The sequence below is a fragment of the Schistocerca piceifrons genome, chromosome 1 (assembly GCF_021461385.2).
Source record: "Schistocerca piceifrons isolate TAMUIC-IGC-003096 chromosome 1, iqSchPice1.1, whole genome shotgun sequence".
Taxonomy (NCBI): domain Eukaryota; kingdom Metazoa; phylum Arthropoda; class Insecta; order Orthoptera; family Acrididae; genus Schistocerca; species Schistocerca piceifrons.
In genome coordinates this window covers 1,192,690,337-1,192,709,509 of record NC_060138.1, presented here as the reverse complement: position 1 = coordinate 1,192,709,509, position 19,173 = coordinate 1,192,690,337, and the positions used below count along the sequence as shown (strand labels likewise).

The following is a 19,173-nucleotide window of genomic DNA, read 5'->3' as shown; positions in this document are numbered from 1 at the left end:
CGGCACAAATTACAGCTGGGGCCCTCGTGTGCCGAGCCGGCGCGTCTCCCGGCAGGTGTCTGCGCCGGCAGCGGCTCCCAGTGTTTGCCGACGCCCTTGCTGCGCCGGCCACACACCTCGAACCCTCCACGAGTGGCCTTTTATTCGGGCCGAGCGCTCTCCAAGGCAAAGCCACCCGGGCGCTCGGCGCACGTGCTGAAGAGCGGCAAGGGGTGGGGGTTGAGGGGGGGGGGGGGGGGGGGGAAGAGCGAGGTGTTACCTGGCTGCGGCCGAGGCGCGGGAAGACGTGTCCGCGCCGCGGCGTTCACACGCCGGCCGGTAGCAGCATTCAGGCCTTAATGACCCGGCTGCCGGAGGCGAGGTGAGGCGAGGCGAGGCGAGGCGAGGGCGCCGAGGAGCGCGCGTTTTTCATCGCCTCGCGGCAAAACAAGCTGTCATCCGTTGACAAGCGCCTGGCGAGATTTATACTGCTGCTGCCGCCCCTCTCACAGACCGGCTGTACCTCGCCGACAGGGACGTCGGAGATGATCGTGCTTTCTGGCGAGATAATCTAATCAGCGGTACTCGAGAACAGGACTCTGCGTCCGCATGCCGTCAGCAGTGCACAAATAAAAGCCAACGAAAAGCAGTGCGTTTCGTCTCGGGATCGTGTAGACGGCGCGAGAACGTTACGAAGACGCTCAACGAAATACAGTGGCGGATTAAAAGAGCTTTGCGTCACTGAGAGGTTAACTGTTTTTATAGGAGGAGGAGGAGGAAATTACTGTTTAACGTCCCGTCGACAACGAGGTCATTAGAGACGGAACACAAGCTCGGATTAGGGAAGGATGGGAAAGGAAATCGGCCGTGCCCTTTCTAAGGAACCATCCCGGCATTTGCCTGAAGCGATTTAGGGAAATCACGGAAAACCTAAATCAGGATGGCGGCCGGACGCGGGATTGAACCGTAGTCCTCCCGAATGCGAGTCCTCCAGTGTGCTAACCACTGCGCCACCTCGCTCGGTAAACTGTTTTTATATTCCGAGAACATAACGTCCAAGAAGAATCACGACGAGAAAATCAGAATAATTAGAGCTCGTACTGAAGTTCATCGGCAACCATTCTTCGAACGACGCAACTGCTACAGGCAAAGAGGGTGTTAGCGGCAGCAGAGGTACTCAACTGCACACGCCACGATGTTGCTTGCAGAGCGTAGATATAGCTAAACATGTAGAAATAAATATGCGTGCAGGGTTCGGAAGATAGCTCAATAAACGATGACAATTCTATCGAGAGGTAGGAGACTCACCTTCTGTTCGACTACGAGACAATCACCTAACTAACCAGTAACAGCTTGTAGTTGTGAAAATTCTACCGCAGCATTATAATAAAAAAACCTGCGAGAAGCAACAACTAAAATAAACACACTCTTACAACACGCACCGTCCCAAATATATCAGACGCGGTTGGATATAATGAAGAAAGGTTTCTGGCAAATAACGGAAGGTGGAGGGAGCGTTGCCACACAGTCAAAGAAGTAGGTTTTCGAAAATTGTGTCCAACTGCTGTAGCTCTAATCAAGCTTTAAAATTATGGGCAACAATTTATATTTTACGCTTTCGTAACTGAAATTCTGTACGAGCTAATTATAGTATTAACTTTATTTCCTTCCCTGCGCTGAATGCCTGCGAAACTGCACAATTTTCACGTCCACTTTAGGTTTTAGTGACAGAAATTTGGCTACTGCGGTGTGTTTGCACATTCTCATACATTCGCAACCTAGCATAGGTATTAATCGGGATGATGCACAAAGCTGGCTGCTACGGTGTGTTTGTTCCTGATACAACCACAATCGAGACTAGGTATTACTCCAGACTGACGAATGAGTTTTCTAATTACGTTTCATATTCGGTAAGGAATCGAATGGATGGCATAGAGCGTGAAGATGAAAGCAGTTTATTTTTCCCTTTCGGAATGAAGCATTGAACCCTCTGCCAGGCACTTTATTGTGAATAGCAGAGTAAACCAGTCGTGCCCTGAGGAAGGCCGTTGCAATTCGGCCGAAACGTCGGTTTTAGTTTATTATTGTTGTTAGTTTTTAGTAATGACGCGGCATAATACCAAGAAGAAGTTTAATCACCACTGTATATTTATTTATTTATTTATTTTTTTCGGGTCCACGCCTGCGGTCATGGTACACATAGAAGCCCCCGCACCACAATGTACCGTAGCGCCATACCACAATTTACCGTAGCACCAACTGAAGAGCCGGCCGAGCGGTTCTAGGCGCTACAGTCTGGAACCGCGCGACCGATACGGTCACAGGTTCGAATCCTGCCTCGGGCATGGATGTGTGTGACGTTAGGTTTAAGTAGTTCTAAGTCCTAGGGGACTGATGATCTCAGAAGTTGAGCCCCATAGTGCTCAAGTGTAAAAGTTTGTGTGAGAAGACGGACCTAGCACGCCACTAGAACAGCCAAAAGTTAAATGGCCCATTTCCACTTCATCTGTGAACGGCGAATTTTCTTTTTCGCTTCTATAGTTGCACTTTACGGTATACTGTCGCCCGGGGATTTCCGTATGTAGGTGTAGTACTTCTGTGGACATGTGGCTGCAAGTAAATAGATGATTAATGGCGTTGCTTTATTTTCCCGAGGTGGTAACTAAAACTCTCATTACCTCTTGTACGTAACACTCAGTCGGTCCAGTTTCCGCTACCACCGATGCTTCGGTACTTCGTCAAAAGTTAAAAAGAGATTTTATCTTACCCCGAAACGATGCATACACACTGGGTCCTGACGCCGTTAGACACCGTGATTATTTATTTAACAATATGGTGTGCAGTGGAAACCTTCGTCGTAGTTTATCTGGAGGAACGTTCCGCCTATTCATCTCTCACACTGCAGCACAATATAATACAAAAAAATAAATTTACTTCCATACGTGGAAAGATTGTCAAAGAAATTTGCAGAATAAAGCCAGGAGAGAAACCCAGGCGAAGTTTTACAAAACCATGGTAGTACCAAGTGTCTTAAGCTACAGGCGACTGACTTCAGAGAATCAGTAGTCGTATCTGCCTGTACACGTTTGTGGAGTATATTCGTGGCTTCAGACACGGATGAACAGCACAGTCGGTAATTCGGTACAGGATACTCCATAATTCTGAAGAACTGGTGATCCGAGCTAATGTCCGACAGTGGTGCAATTTATGCGAAAATCTTCGACGTAAAAGTGCTGCCGAAGTGCGGTGTTCCAAGCTGAGAGCCGCTAAGACGGCAGCGGGGGTGGTGGTGGAGGCTCGGGTTGGGGACGGTCTGTGACGGCCGCCGTGTGGTCCGTGGCAGGCGTCGGGCCGGTCGAAAAGCCGGTGCGGTGTGTCGGCGGCCGACACCACGCCGCTGCTGCATTTTTCACGCGGCGGCCGCCGAGAGCATTTCAATCAGCTGCAATTACCGCGTCCGTCCACGCCCGCCTGCGAACCACGTCAGTTAGCGCGCCGCCCGCCGGCATCAAACTTTCAGCTCCACTCCGCTCACCGCGTTTCCACGCCCTCTGCCGCTGCAGCCGCCCGGCGGAAATTGCGCAGTACCGTTCCGATCAATAGTACGATTACACGAAACAGTAAAACCGGTGATAAATGGCTGTTTGCGGTCTGATAAATCTGTTTCAGGGCGCGTGTGTGTGTGTGTGTGTGTGTGTGTGTGTGTGTGTGTGTGTGTGTGTGTGTGTGAGAGAGAGAGAGAGAGAGAGAGCAGAGGTGATTTGAGAACTCATACGAGAATATAGACGGCTCTGTTCGCACGAAACCCTGTGGGTAACAGTAAAAAAATGGTATTAGAGGAAGGATTTTGGACAGTTTTGCTGCCACAGTCGTGTACCTCGCGTAGGGACCATCTCACACTTAAGTAACAAAACTTGCAGGCGAATAGGATAGATGACAGAGTGAAGCTGCACTGCACAACGGAGTGTGCGCCGATTTGAAACTTCCTGGCAGGTTCAAAGTGTTTTCTGGGCCAGGACTCAACCGTGGCACACACAAAGCTGCTGCTGGTACGAACTTCTCTCCGCCACGCCGGTTGCGTGTTTAGTACTGTTATATTTACCAAATATGCTTCGCGTCGAACGTAGCTATGTTGTAGCAAAAGCACCCCCAACCATCGAAAGTACGAATAGTAGCTGTTACGAGATGACTTCCTTGCACGAATCAACCCTACAACCTCGTACAAATAGGGTTAGGCAACATCTACTGCAAAATGGTGGCATCACAGATTAGCAGCAGCTTAAAATAGTTTATAAATACAGACATTACGCTGCGTAACTTGAATATGAAGTTGAAGTTGGTCCGTGGCATTAACTTGAAGTTCATTTCCACTGACTAATCTATAACTGTGTTGTAGAATTTGCTGTTGGGTTCTTCCTGGCAGCGTCTGTGGAAATGGTCCTGGTGCTGTCTTCAGGTACTGCTGGTTCTCAGACGATACTAGGTGAATTGTGCGTGAGTGGACCAGTGTGTCGGCTTACACCCACTTTTAGCGAAAACATGTCCACGTGGGAGCTATTTGAATAACGTAATTGGGACGCATAAAATGGTCATTGCCGTGTGGCGCCCTCTCTGGACGCTTGGCTCAACTTCGTGCTGCATGAGTTGCAGGCAGCTTGGCGCTCTGCATTTTATGGCTGTGTTCCAATCTACATCTACCTTTACATGTACTCTCCGCAAGAAACCTCGGAGTGTGTAACAGAGGGCACTTCGTGTACTCCACCCCCCCTCCCTCTGTCTCCACATCCCCCCCCTCTCTCTCTCTCTCTCTCTCTCTCTCTCTCTCTCTCTCTCTCTCTCTCTCTCTCGTTCACGTGCAAACACACACACACACACACACACACACACACACACACACACACACACACACACAAAGTCGACAACGGCAGTGAAGCAGATTTGGAAATATACACATTTAATTGCCTCCAGTTCAAACGTTGCACACTTTCACTCTATGCAGTTAAGCTTACTGTGTAAGAGACTATGTAATTAGCGTGTAGCTGTATTTTTCTAACGCTAAATCTATGGACTGCTATTAACTTGGATATCTCTTCTTTCTTTCAGTGTGATAGTGAAGGAGAAGATGACAAGGTAAGTGCTGTCTTCGACGTGTATTCATCCAGTGCTCCACTGTGGCTGCAACGCGTTCGCGTCGCTGTTGGACACGTTTTGGAATTCATTCTATGCATTGTGTTTTGTGGCATCTGCTGTGTGCAGTACTTCGATTGTCTATTTTTGAACGTCAAATCCACTAGAGCACCTCCTTTTTCACTTCTTACTTTTTGTCGTAAGTCGTTAGTTCTCCTATACACTCCGAAAAATGTTGTTAGTTCCTTCAGACAGTGACACTTACTAGGTGAAATTGTCAGTAAAGCAGTAGCGTCCCGTGTATAATTCAACCACTGGCAGAGTATTTTTAAATGCATGGCACGCAGCTGTTCAATTGTATTGTATTGCAATTGTCGGTTTCGGTTTACAACATTACCCCTGTTAAATCTAACAAATATTAATCATGTCACAGCGTATCACATCGGTATGATTGCTGCATCATCTGAAGTGCTGAAAAATCTACAGAACCAAACAGTTCTCGTTGCAGAAGAAATGGTGTGTCCAATTTGGTACCACAGTTATAAATGGGGCAGTAATGACATAGATTACCATATTCATATGATGTGCTACGACAAGTGATTCATATTTGATCTTTCATAACGTGGTGATAGTGTAAAGAAAAACAAGTAGTTATAATGAAAGACAATTAAACAGCTGCGTACACATTTAAAGAAATACTTAACACGCGTTGGCAACCGCTTTTAAAAAATATTCATCCTTCGAAGAGTCTACATTTCGTTACTTTGTTTATTGGAGCTGCCATGTAATCGTGTCATTGCAGTGGATTACTATTAAAGAGAGTTCTTCTGGCCCACCCTACAGTTATATCGCAGGTACTGCTCTTCGTTCTCTGTAATGTGACCATTAACTACTACCCTTGCGCCTTAATAGTAAAATGTTGATTAAATATTTGCGCGTGAAATGAGAGAGCTGTAAGATGCCAGAACGGCTGATATCTGGCAATTTCCGTGTACTGCGCAATATGGTAGCACAGGGCGATCCATGTAAACCTAAACTACTTCAGTGGCTCATTATTTCCCTCCGAAAGCTCGAGAAGCGGGAACGTTGTTTCACGGGAAAATCAGAAGTACCGCCCTTTGTTTGCAAGCTGATTGCTGTTTCTTCGCTTGATGTCCTTTGTCTGGTATAATTCCGCGCTTGTTTAGCTTGTGTTAATTCGGTCATAGCATTGTCGGTCGCAGTTTGTGAAGCCTATGAGTATATAGTTCAGGCCGCATGATAACAACGAGCAAATTAGTGATTCGTTCGCAGTGTTCACCTGGCAGTTACTAGCAGTAAACACTTCGAGAATAGGTTGCTGTTGTTGAAAACATATTGGAAGACAGACTCATTGGTTACAAGACATCGTGCATTCCGGAGAGAATTCAGTGTGCGCGATGTTCCAAGAAAGGCAACAATTTTATGGATTGTAAGGAAGATGGAGACAGCTAGTGTACTAAGCAGCGACAGTGGTAAACATAGACCATCATGAAGTACAGAGCTTACTGATAATGTTCGAAGACGCTTGGATAACTTACCAAGGAAATCGCTGCATCGATTGAGGTAGGCATTGTCAGAAAGCTGTGAAAAAATGGCAATTGCTACCATACACAGTGCACATGATGCAGACATAGCAATAAACAGATCATGAGAAAGGAATGCTTTACTATCGATAGCTTAGGGGGTTTCTTATTCAACGTCCATTCTCTCCATAACTTGATGTACCGATGAGGCATGAATCCATCTGTCAGATCACACAAAACGGCAGATACTGGGCTGATGTAAACCCCATTATCATCCACGAAACACCACTGCATGATGCAAAGATTGGAGTGTGGTGCTCGGTTCAGCAAAGAGTAACATGTCTGATACTTCCATGTAACTTGTAACCATTTTCTTTGGTGGTCGAATAATCTCAAACTTGAGTCCCGATCACCTGACCTAACTTCTCACGATTCTACTTGTTGGGGCCATTACCCACGAACTTGACAGAATGCCGTGGGAAATGGGGAAGAGTGTTCAGTTGTGCGTTGATGCTGATGGAGGGCACTTCCAACATTTTTTTGTGAGGACTTTTTGTGTGTGTGTGTGTGTGTGTGTGTGTGTGTATAATCTCCCAAATGTGTATTATCATCTCCCAAAATTGCATATGTGCCTCATTATTGATTCAAATGTTTGACTCATTAAAGTAATTTAGTTGTATACATCTGCATGATTACTCTGCAATTCACATTTAAGTGCTTGGCAGAGGGTTCATCGAACTACAATCATACTATCTCTCTACCATTCCACTCCCGAACAGCCCGCAGGAAAAACGAATACCTAAACCTTTCTGTTCGAGCTCTGATTTCTCTTATTTTGATGATCATTCCTACCTGTGTAGGTTGGGCTCAACAAAATATTTTCGCATTCGGAAGAGAAAGTTGGTGACTGAAATTTCGAAAATAGATCTCGCCGCGACGAAAAACGTCTTTGCTTTAATGACTTCCATCCCAACTCGCGTATCATATCTGCCACACTCTCTCCCCCATTACGTGATAATACAAAACGAGCTGCCCTTTTTTGCACTCTTCCGATGTCCTCCGTCAATCCCACCTGGTAAGGATCCCACACCGCGCAGCAATATTCTAACAGAGGACGAACGAGTGTATTGTAAGCAGTCTCTTTAATGGACTTGTGGCATCTTCTAAGTGTCCCGCCAATGAAACGCAATCTTTGGCTCGCCTTCCCCACAATGTTATCTATGTGGTCTTTCCAACTGAAGTTGTTCGTAACTTTAACACCCAGGTACTTAGTTGAATTGACAGCCTTGAGAATTGTACTATTTATCGAGTAATCGAATCCCAACGGATTTCTTTTGGAACTCATGTGGATCACCTCACACTTTTCGTTATTTAGCGTCAACTGCCACCTGCCACACCATACAGCAATCTTTTCTAAATAGCTTTGCAACTGATACTGGTCTTCGGATGACCTTACTAGACGGTAAATTACAGCATCATCTGCGAACAACCTAAGAGTACTGCTCAGATTGTCACCCAGGTCATTTATATAGATCAGGAACAGCAGAGGTCCCATGACGATTCCCTGGGCAATAACGTTATGTTCGAACTGTCGAGGCCTTGATGGCCCCGATTGTATCTAACCATACAAATCGCATATTACCAGTTTGTCACTTAAGCTGCCCCTCGCGTAAGTGAGTGTGTGTGTGTGTGTGTGTGTGTGTGTGTGTGTGTGTGTGCGTGTGTGTGTGTGTGTGTGTGTGTGTGTGTGTGAGTGTGTGAGCGCGCGCGTGCGTGCATGTGTGGGCGTGCGTTAGAACTAGCGCTGATACCTCCGTTTGACATCTTTTGTTCTTAACGCCCGTGTCGTACAGGTTTAAGTTTTCGGAGCGTGTCCCTCTCGCTGCGCCGCGCTCCGCAGAATACTTTGGCGCCGTATGCAATATTCATGGCGCGCGCCTTAGCCGGCGGCATTGTTTTCCGCGAGGCCTGCGCGGGATTCGTGCGCGTCGCCCACGCCGCGTCTGTTTTATGTATCTGGCCGCGGCGCCGCCTCGCATCGCTCTCGCGGAAGCCAAGCAAACTGCTCCACCTCCTCCTTGCTCCCTGCCCGCACCCGGCGCGAATGTCGCAGTCTTTTGTGCTGCGGCTGAGATATTGGCTGCGTACGCCTGATTTAAGTTTTCATCTGTGGCGAAAAAGAACAAGACAAACTTTTCTCTCCTTGTGCTATTGTAAGAATTGTCTCGTGACAGAGAGAGAGAGAGAGAGAGAGAGAGAGAGAGAGAGAGAGAGAGAGAGAGAGAGAGAAGGGGGGGGGGACTTTAAAATCAACGAGTGCTGCGACAACATCCCGCGCCGCCTATGCTATTGTTTCGCGTATTCGAAGCTTGCTTCGCGATATTGTATCCCGACTACATGCAGTAGGTATCTGCAGATTGCACGGAACGAGAAAAGCGAAATCGTCAAGTTGCAGCTGACTGCTGGACGATAAGAATAGATCTAAATGGACATCCCCATTGTTTTATCTACTCTTTGTGGTTGCTAGGGAGACCACGAAGGGGAGCTGGTGCGGGGGGGGGGGGGGGGTGAGGTGGGATCTGCCAGAAGCTAAGACTGTCAAAACTACTCCTGTTTTTAGAAGGAAATTTTCACTCTACAGCGGAGTGTGCGCTGATATGGAACTTCCTGGCAGATTAAAACTGTGTGCCGGACCGAGACTCGAACTCGGGACCTTTGCCTTTCGCGGGCAAGTGCTCTACCGAACTGAGCTACCCAAGCTGTGAGGAGGGGGCGTGAGTCGCGCTGGGGTAGCTCAGTTGGTTGAGCACTTGCCCGCGAAAGGGAAAGGTCCCGAGTTCGAGTCTCGGTGCAGCACACAGTTTTAATCTGCCAGGGAGTTTCTTCTCCTGTTTTGCTGACAACGAGGAGTCGAAAGCAGCAGTATGGCTGGCAGCAGCAGTGTCTATGGCAACAGTCTCACGTCTTTCTGCTCTATTTGTTATTTCTGTATGGTATTTACAACCGACATCTTTCATACGCTGACCTATGTGCTTCAGTCGTTGCCCCCCTCTGCTTTTGCCAATGCCATATCAGACTATGTCCATCGTGTCCGTCCGCGGCTCGTGGTCATGCGGTAGCGTTCTCGCTTCCCACGCCCGGGTTCCCGGGTTCGATTCCCGGCGGGGTCAGGGATTTTCTCTGCCTCGTGATGACTGGGTGTTGTGTGATGTCCTTAGGTTAGTTAGGTTTAAGTAGTTCTAAGTTCTATGGGACTGATGACCATAGATGTTAACTCCCATAGTGCTCAGAGCCATTTGAGCCATCGTGTCTCAAAAGATAATTAGTTATCTGAACTCTTTATTTTTACAGTAGAGTTCCGTACATTCTTTTCCTCTCTGTCTTCTTGGGGGCTGTGTCATTCTTTCTTTCTATGGAGAACATTGCCACATTTTGAAAAGTGAGATAACTGGACGGAACAAGGAACACACGAAATTGATTTTATTGATATGATTTGCGTTTGATGTCATATCTTTCCCTCTCATTTTCAAATAATGGCGACTTGCATCGGAATCCGTTCAGTGCAATTTTGTATTAACGGTGGTCTGTCACGGGAGCATTGGTTGGGTGTTACGGCACGACGTGGAACGTGGTGTCAATACATGCCACAGAAAGAATGTCCTATGCAACCTGCGTCTGGACTGTGGTATACCCTTTATCGGAAAATCTGTTTTGCGTCTGTTTTTTCGGCCATAGAGATAAAATGGTTCAAATAGCTCTGAGCACTATGGGACTTAACGTCTCAGGTCATCAGTCCCCTAGACTTAGAACTACTTAAACCTAACTAACCTAAGGACATCACACACATCCATGCCTGAGGCAGGATTAGAACCTGCGACCGTAGCAGCAGCGCGGTTCCGGAATGTAGCGCCTAGAACCGCTCGGCCACCCCGACCGGCGCCCATAGAGAGACATTTGTGCCCAATAGAATAGACGCAAAAGGAAGCGTAAAAACAATACACAACATTGAATGCTTTTACAGACGTCATCAGTTGCCATACATCAGCCACACATCAATGTCCTAAGTCTTCTTCGTAAATCTGAAAAGTTGCAGAAAGCCTCAGAAGACGGAACTTCCGGGTTAGAATGACTCAAAAGGTTTTACGGCAGTAACATGGGTTGTTCTCGTTCACTGAACGAAGTTACACAACAAGAAATCAAAACTTGGACTATGCAGTAAGCAAGGAAAATTTACTGCGGGCATCTTATCTGTCGATGTTGATGATTTTCGTACTGTTGTTATTTAATTAATGCCTCAAAACATTCAGTAGTAGCCAAGAAGAGTGGACATTGGCGGCACAGTTCAAGAACAAAAGAAGCACTGCACCCTCTAAATTGACAAGTATTCATGGGATATGTTTATGTGGCTGTTTTTAATACCTTACTTAGAGACCCCCATTTAGTTACCATCAGTCACACTTTGAAATTATCACCGTATTCAATTTCTAAACGCGAAATGATCACTTTCTCCGATTTCGCCCTCCTGAATCCTATCTCTAACCTTTGTTGATCTCGCGTTGTGGATCCGCGTGTGGGAAGCAGCTGCAAATCGCTGGCACAAACAGTTAGTGAAGCCAGCAGCAGTGAGCTAATGGCCGTAATAGAGACGGGCAGTGGCGCGCGGCTTGGACCTCTGAAAAACACCCGTCCAAACATTTATAGCGTCTCGGAGGGTGGAGGTCGGGTTGCGGAACTCCGCGGCCGAAGCGTTGTAAATACCGCACACTTGGGTGCTCGCGCGCACGAGAGAGGAAATCTCCGTGTTTGTTTCTCCGCCGAATGTTAGCAGCTGAAACTCGCCGCCGCGGTAAACAAAGGATCGCGTCTGCCAAACGAAACCCACTTGCCCCGCATCAATGAATGCCAGTTTAAAGTTTTTATCGTTTGAACAGCTGTGCGAGAGCAAAAGAGCCAATAAACTGTTACTTTTCCCGCAATCAAACTCTGGGTTCGAGAGAGAAGTATTTTCTGACTGCCAGGCTTACGAAAGAATATACATTTGCTGTGTTTCCCAGTGGTCTTGTCTTTGTAGCATCACAAACAACCACCTCATCGAAACCAATTACTTTGCATCCTTTAATATATATTACGCACCATACTAGATTATAATATCGATCACTATAGGGATCCTTATGTCTACGGACACGCAAAGATGTCCCTCATCTTGAAACAAAGTTCTACTTTGAAGCTTTAGTTCTGTCAGTATGTCTCCCTCCTTCTTCCCAAATTTCGTGTACGTTCTTCTGTGTACCACAAAGGGCTAACACTTACGGAAGAATGGCGAAGAATGTAGAAGTGCCATAAATAGATGTAGGGTTCTATTCCGGGTACGGCCTTCTCTTTGGTGAGACAATGGGCTAATAACAGGGTCTAAGTAGCATCGTGTAGGCAACTGAGAGACTACTTGAAGAAGCAGCTACAGTTGTTTCGAAAGAGTTGTTTAACCATCTGAAAGCGATATGCAAATCACGTGGCACTTTATAGTGCCGTTCGGTGCCGTCTCGGGCATAGGATTATGCGATCCCCTGGATTCAGATGTTTTCCACTCGACGACCTTTTATTAAATCATGTATAATGGGTTCTTGTGTGTTGACGTAGTTTGTGCTTAAAAAAAAAAGGAAGAAGAAGAAGTCCCTGCCTTTCATGTACCCAGACATTCTGCAGATACTACCAGTGAAAATTAAATAAGAGATATGCTACCGAACGTGTGTTAGAATAGGTCTTATATTATTTATGGAATCTAAATTATGTGCTGTCGTCCTTCTTCCGGTTTCCCGATGATTCTTCCATGTGTGAAGTCTTCTCAAATGTTGTCCCCGGGCCATGTAATGAAGAACACTCTCTCAGTGCACCATAACTGCTCACTGATTGCCACACACTGTCCCCGTTCCTTCAATTGCCCCGTGTTGTGGGGCTACTCCTATTTGGCACAATACTCACGCTGACCTCACGTTCTACATCATCAGCTTTCTGTGCACGACAGGGACACCTCTGCCAACATGCTGTGGCACTTTCATCCATTCCCACCGGTACTACATGTTGCACCTTTGCATCAGCTTTCTTACGCATTTCATGGTAAGAGGGCGAGGAACATCTCTTCGAAGCGGTTTTACACGTCGTCGAAGAAATGTAATATTCGGGCGACACATCGGGACTTAGCATAACTGCGAGTACATAGACCCATGATGCGCCGGCCGCTGTGGCCGAGCGGTTCTAGGCGCTTCAGTCTGGAACCGCGCGACTGCTATGGTCGCAGGATCGAATGCTGCCTCGGCCATGGATGTGTGTGATGCCCTTTGGTTAGTTAGGTTTAACTAGTTCCAAGTTCTAGGGGACTGATGACCTCAGATGTTAAGTCCCATAGTGCTCAAGAGCCATTTTTGAACTCATGATGACTTTGTCTTTCTGTTGAGCGGAGTCAGATGGGGAAACTGGTTTATCTAAGCTTCCACCCCACCCCCCCCCTCTATCAATAATTTATGTCGACACATTATTCCACGAGCAGCTGGGGGCGCCACTGTGTTGGAGGGTGAGTTCCTCTGCCGCAATAGAAGCGCTGAGATACGGCGAGCACCCAGTCTCTTGTGTATAGCGTTGTGTTGACTACATCTCCCCCTCACTCGTTGAAGACGTGTGTGTGTGTGTGTGTGTGTGTGTGTGTCGCGCTGCTCCCCTACCTCGGCGGGCAGTTTTGTCTCGGCGGGTGTGGTTTTTTTTTTCCTTTTTTTGTGGCATCCTTTGCTTTAAACGCTATCAGCGGCGACTGGCGCACATAAAGCGAGCCGGTAATACATATAAAACAGCGGCCCGGGCCGTGGGGACGGCGCAAAAAGCTGCCCCTCGGTCCATCCATTGTTCGCCGGCAGGTGCTCGCGGCGCGCGGCACGGCTAATGAAGTGGCCGCCACAGCACATCGGCTGCGTGTTAGTACTCGGATGCGGCCTGCCAATCAAAGCCCACTGCCGCCTCTCTCTCTCTCTCTCTCTCTCTCTCTCTCTCTCTCTCTCTCACGCTACGAAGTTCTCGCTGTACTGAAACCTCTCTGGTAATAATGTCCACATCCCAACGTGTAAAAATTAGACTCTGGAACTGTAAATATTAAAGACTTTATTGAGTTTTACATTTACACCAAGTTCTTATCGTGATGTTTTGAATCCTCTTTCGCCGTCTTAAATACTCGTTGATACTGAAGTAACACGACGGTACATTTTGAGAACAGATATCGAAACTTCATTCCCACGCTAATGAGAACGGCTATGAGGTGGTGATTGATTGGGGCACAGTTAATTAGGTTGTGCTTCAGCCTTCTGTACTGGAACCACTGCTGTTTCTCATATGATGTTTGGGATGGCAATAATTGCTGAAACATCCAGTTTTCAGTTATATCGTTTTTTTTTTTTTTTTTAAAAAAAAGTTCAAATGGCTCTGAGCACTATGGGACTTAACTTCTGAGGTCATCAGTCCCCTAGAACTTAGAACTACTTAAACCTTACTAACCTAAGGGCATAACACACATCCATGCCCGAGGCAGGATTCGAACCTGCGACCCTAGCGGTCGCGCGGTTCCAGACTGAAGCACCTAGAACCACTGGGCCACTCTCGCCGGCAGTCGTCTTGCTATGTTTTAATTGGTCTGACAATCGATTAAGAGTGTGTGGACTTGGGGTGAATGCGATTTCTTTACGAAACGCTCCAGATTTTCGATCGCCTTCGTTAAAGGCCATGTGTAACAATCGGAAGCTTCAAGTGATTGACCGTTATTTCGGAAATGTATGGTTTCAATTCGAGGAACGAAATAGCTCCGCAGATGCAGATACCACGAACGCAGGAGTTGTTGGCAAAAAATTAAACTCATCTGCTAAATAATTTTTTGAGATGACTTCTACATTCCAGCTATTTCATTCCTTCGATAGAAACTGTAAAAAGAGTTTGCAAATTATCAGTTATTGCAGTCGTTGTAGCGTATGTTTTCTAAACTTCTCCAGCGGTACCGACGTCGTGAAGTATGCGTACGTGACAGTAAAGAGAATAATGCACATTGCACTCACGTACTTACAGGAAAATATCTGCGATATACAAAAGTTGACGAAGTGGTTGAGACATACAGCAGTTAGTGTTTTGACACGGTTGCAGCTTTATGTATTTGAGAAACTAAAACTAATTAGGGAACGGAAATCCTTAAAACTAAGAATTTACATATGTAAAGAGGGAAGTATGGGGTTTAAATCCCTGCTCAACTAGACCATTGTGCGTTTCCACAAGTAGTTTCAGACCTACAGTCAGTTTCCATGGGGTCATGGCAGATTCCTTATCCTTTCCTTAGTGTAGCTGATATAGTAGTTTGTCTGCAGGGTATTGACGACACAGGAATTTATTGGTAGTGCGCGACATATTGTTTCATTTTCCTTTACTCCCAAGTTGTGCAGTGTTTTTTTCGGTACAGATTCAACAGCTGCACTGTAGAAGAGCTGGTATTTGGACATCGTTGAAGAGCGGAAGGGTGGGTCTCGTGGGGCTGGACGTCCTCTTCACGCTTGTGTCCCGTCACACGCAGCCAGACAGCTTGGCGACGCGAGTGTTGGGATCGAAGCCCCACCGGCCGCCGGCTAATGCGGGCACGCGAAGCGAGGGTTCCCTCTCGCGTGACTCGCTGTAAATACCTCTATCGCGCCCGCGGCCGCTTTTTATTTGCCCAGATAGCGTGGCCTCGGACGCAGGCAAAGTGTTGCTTCTAGCCGCTGATAAAGAGTACTTTTAAAATTTTTTTTTCTTTTTCCTCCACGCTCTAGGTTCGTGAAGCGAGAGGCTTCTTTGCACAAGCACATACCGCCATACACCGTCTGTTCCGTAAAAGGTATCCTTATTCGCCTTGGAATGATACTCAGCATAGCCTTCCAAACCGTGAGCAATCAGGATCCCACAAACAAGAAACTGGCGTCCCATTGCGAAAATATTTCTCTGTTAATTATCTCTGCATCTCTGATTTATCGAAATTGAAACATCGATAGTGTCCAGAGAATGGAACGACGTAGTTCAGAAACATTCGAAAGCCTTTGACAACCGTAATATCGCTGTCCATCTGTAACCCTGCCCACTCCCCCCTCCGTAATCGGTTAATGCGAAAGTTTGACTGATCGCATACGCCAAATAGAAACAATAGTTTCAGATACGGTAAAATCGTTTCTGAAGAAAAATTACCGGTTGGTGGGGAGAAGTGTACAAGGTATTCATTCGAACAACTTACTCCACTTCCTCTGGTCTCTCTGAATTATCCGAATTTCGAATAATGAATGTAAAATAGTGCAGTCACTCATGTAAAGTACGAAACGGAAAGTTGTACCAAGAAACTGGACTGATACACAACAAAACTCAGATGAAATAATTGAGAAGTACTTAATACAGCCGCCAGCCGACGTGGGCACTATCTGTCCTTTAATTACGACCATGAGAACAGAAATGATGATATAACTGTTTAAGTAAGTGTGTGGCAACAAGAAGTTTGCTAATAATAATTTTGAATAGTGATAAAGTCTCGTTACTAAAACTGGAAGCTCTTTCGTTGTACGTAGCAATAATTACGCAACTTCATAGTAACGTTTACTTTCGTGCATAGATTTTTTCAAATTTGCCAGCGAAACATTATAAGTAATTCGAAAACCACTCAAATGAATAAATAAGCACGTATTTCAGTCAACTTGCGACGCCGGAATACGAACCAAGCCAACACACACGAGCACTTTGACAATTCACATAAAATGAAAGTGTGTAAAAGCCTGCAGCCTAAGATTAAAATGTTGATTTGTCAGTAATATAGTATTTAAATTAACTTTGCTTTTACTTTGCTTTAGATTTCAAGAATGAACTTCGCCTCTATTATCATAGGACGGAACAATTAACTTCATGAGGCATTATCAACAATTACTTTCAGTTATATTTCCTAATCAGTGAGAAAATAAACTGGCGTTATTATTCTTTCTTAGTAACTTCCTTTCAGCTTAAGCAAAGACACTCCGACATTTAATAACAGGAAAGGATTTAGACCCTATGTAGGTAACAAAAATGGTTCAAATGGCTCGGAGCACTATGGGACTTAACATCTGTGGTCATCAGTCCCCTAGAACTTAGAACTACTTAAACCTAACTAACCTAAGGTCATCACACACATCCATGACCGAGGCAGGATTCGAACCTGCGACCGTAGCAGTAGCGCGGTTCCGGACTGAGCGCCTGAACCGCTAGACCACCGCGGCCGGCTATGTAGGTAACAATGACATCCGTAATAAATAGATAGGCAATCTGCAGTTTCCGCGTGCAACACTTATTACTACTCAAATAAAGTTAATTTGAAGCAACGGGGTAATGCTTGACAATGCTTGAAAACGAGAACGAAAATAAAACGATCTTACTGTTCGTCGTAGATGTTCAAACGTTGCATTTGGTGTCGTCGACAACGCTCTTGTTGCACCATATATAATGGGCACAATTCAACGTGCAGTGTCCAGTTATGGGACAGGATGGCGTTGTTGCTGCCCACACTTGTCATGCCCCCGTTACCTTACGTCGGTCTCATTTATCACTAGACACGCAGCTTGCGCGTCCATTCTCTCTGGTATCTAACACGGCATTCGTGCCGCGCACGCGCTCTGGCAGTTGTGACGTCACATTAACCGCATTCAGAGACGGCGCTAGCTTCCTAATTTGACTCTTTGATGAACGATACTAAATTTCCCTAAAATCCCCTAACGGCGTTAATCCAGTAAAATCACATCATATTACAGGAATAATTTACGTAGGTTACAAAACATATCCTACTTTCAATTTACGAATAACGTTTTAAAATTTACAGGAAGAAGTAATTGCATGATATTTGCAATATACGAAATTTTCAAGACATTTTAGGTGGCACATCTGTATTAAGGTGTCACACATCTCATTTCCCAGTTTCATTACTGAATAGGTAGGAGTTTAGTTAAACAAGAGAGGTCAAGAACACAGCGCGGGTTCCAGCTTACTACCAGGTGTCAGACAAAGCAGTTGAAAATACTTTGTGGCAGCAGTCCTAACATTCACATTCTGCACGTTCTACGCCCACTTTAGCGAAAAAAAAATCGAAATTACTGCAACCCTCACAGCATCATAATACCGTGCACAGAATTACCGGATGCTGTTAAAGTACATACTTCAATTAGAGAATCCATAGTCAAACAAAGCAGGTGAAAATAGTCTGTGGCAGCAGTCCTAACATTCACATGCCTCGCTAGATTAAATTGGTTCGAACATTAACTGCACGGCTAAGTACTTTCATATGCCAAGAAACTTGTTTTGGGATTCAGGACCGCACATGTCATGTCTGTAACCGTCGTTTATCACTTCACAGAGCTTCACTGTACATTTCGTTGCGTTGCTGTCGATTGGATTCGAAACTGAGGTAATCGGAGGATAATTTTAGAAATAATGTCACCCGCAATATTTGATCGAAATGATGTGTCCGTTAGGCAGCTTTCAACCCTCGCGAAGCTCAGGTAGTGAGATTTACAATAGATAATAGCGGAAACAATATCCAAATTAACACTCATTCACAACTTATTACGGACTAGTGAAAATGGTGTAATTGTGTAACCATGGATTCAAGAATAGTGTGCATAATTTTATAATGAAGTAGGAATTCTGTCACATTGTCAGCGGAAAGGGGAAGAGAAATATTACATATTCCCGACATAATGTCAGTTGGAACAGCGGTGCAAGTAGAGGTGTGGTTCCGTCAACAAAGTCAAACATTTTATAATCGCGGTATCAACAAACGGGTCTTTCGGTGGGAGAAATGTGTTCGTCGACAGGGTGACTATGTTGAGGGATAAATATATAGGCATGAAGAATAAAGATACAGAATGTTAATAACTTTTTTGTTTCAAAAACTTTGAGTTTCCGTATAAAATTTCGGAGGCATTAGTTTCCACCACGCCCTCGTACTAAATCAGCGTTTTTTAGTTCATTCAAAGACTGGGAACCCTTTTTAATGCCCACTTTTATCGTGGGACACCTGGCTTCTTTCTATAATAGTCTTCTAATGCATTTTCGAATGCAACATTCTGTAAGTACATTATTTGAAACAGAGGTGATAATTATTTCAGATAATATTTATTTACTTCAAAAAAGCAATTTCGAAAGTACGCAGACAGTTTTTAAAGTAAATTTAAAGTCACGTAATTAGGGCCTTTAAAATTAAATTCTACTGAGATGAGTGGTCCTGGTACTTATTTTCGCACTTAGTACTGGGCTTTATGGACGAAAGTTGAATTCTCATGACGGGTTCGACATCAAGCCAGGGATTTTTTTGCAGTAAATAAGCTGAGACACGTTTTTCACACGTAGGCATATAAAGATTAAATCACAAAATGAATTTTGCATTAGAAACGCAATTATTGTTAATGGTCAAAATACGATCAACAATCTTTTGTTGAACTAACATATGATTCATCGTTGG

The 19,173-nt window shown here is 45.4% G+C and overlaps 1 protein-coding gene across 3 annotated transcripts in view; it reads left to right on the top strand.

The window, feature by feature from the left end:
* Positions 1 to 19,173, top strand: part of LOC124781541 (fibrosin-1-like protein) — a 714,430-nt gene that overhangs the window by 511,869 nt on the left and 183,388 nt on the right. For all 3 annotated transcript variants that reach the window (XM_047253869.1, XM_047253870.1, XM_047253868.1), the window contains exon 5: positions 5,083 to 5,109. In XM_047253869.1, coding sequence (XP_047109825.1) covers positions 5,083 to 5,109 — 27 coding nt within the window. The remainder of the gene's footprint in view (positions 1 to 5,082; positions 5,110 to 19,173) is intronic.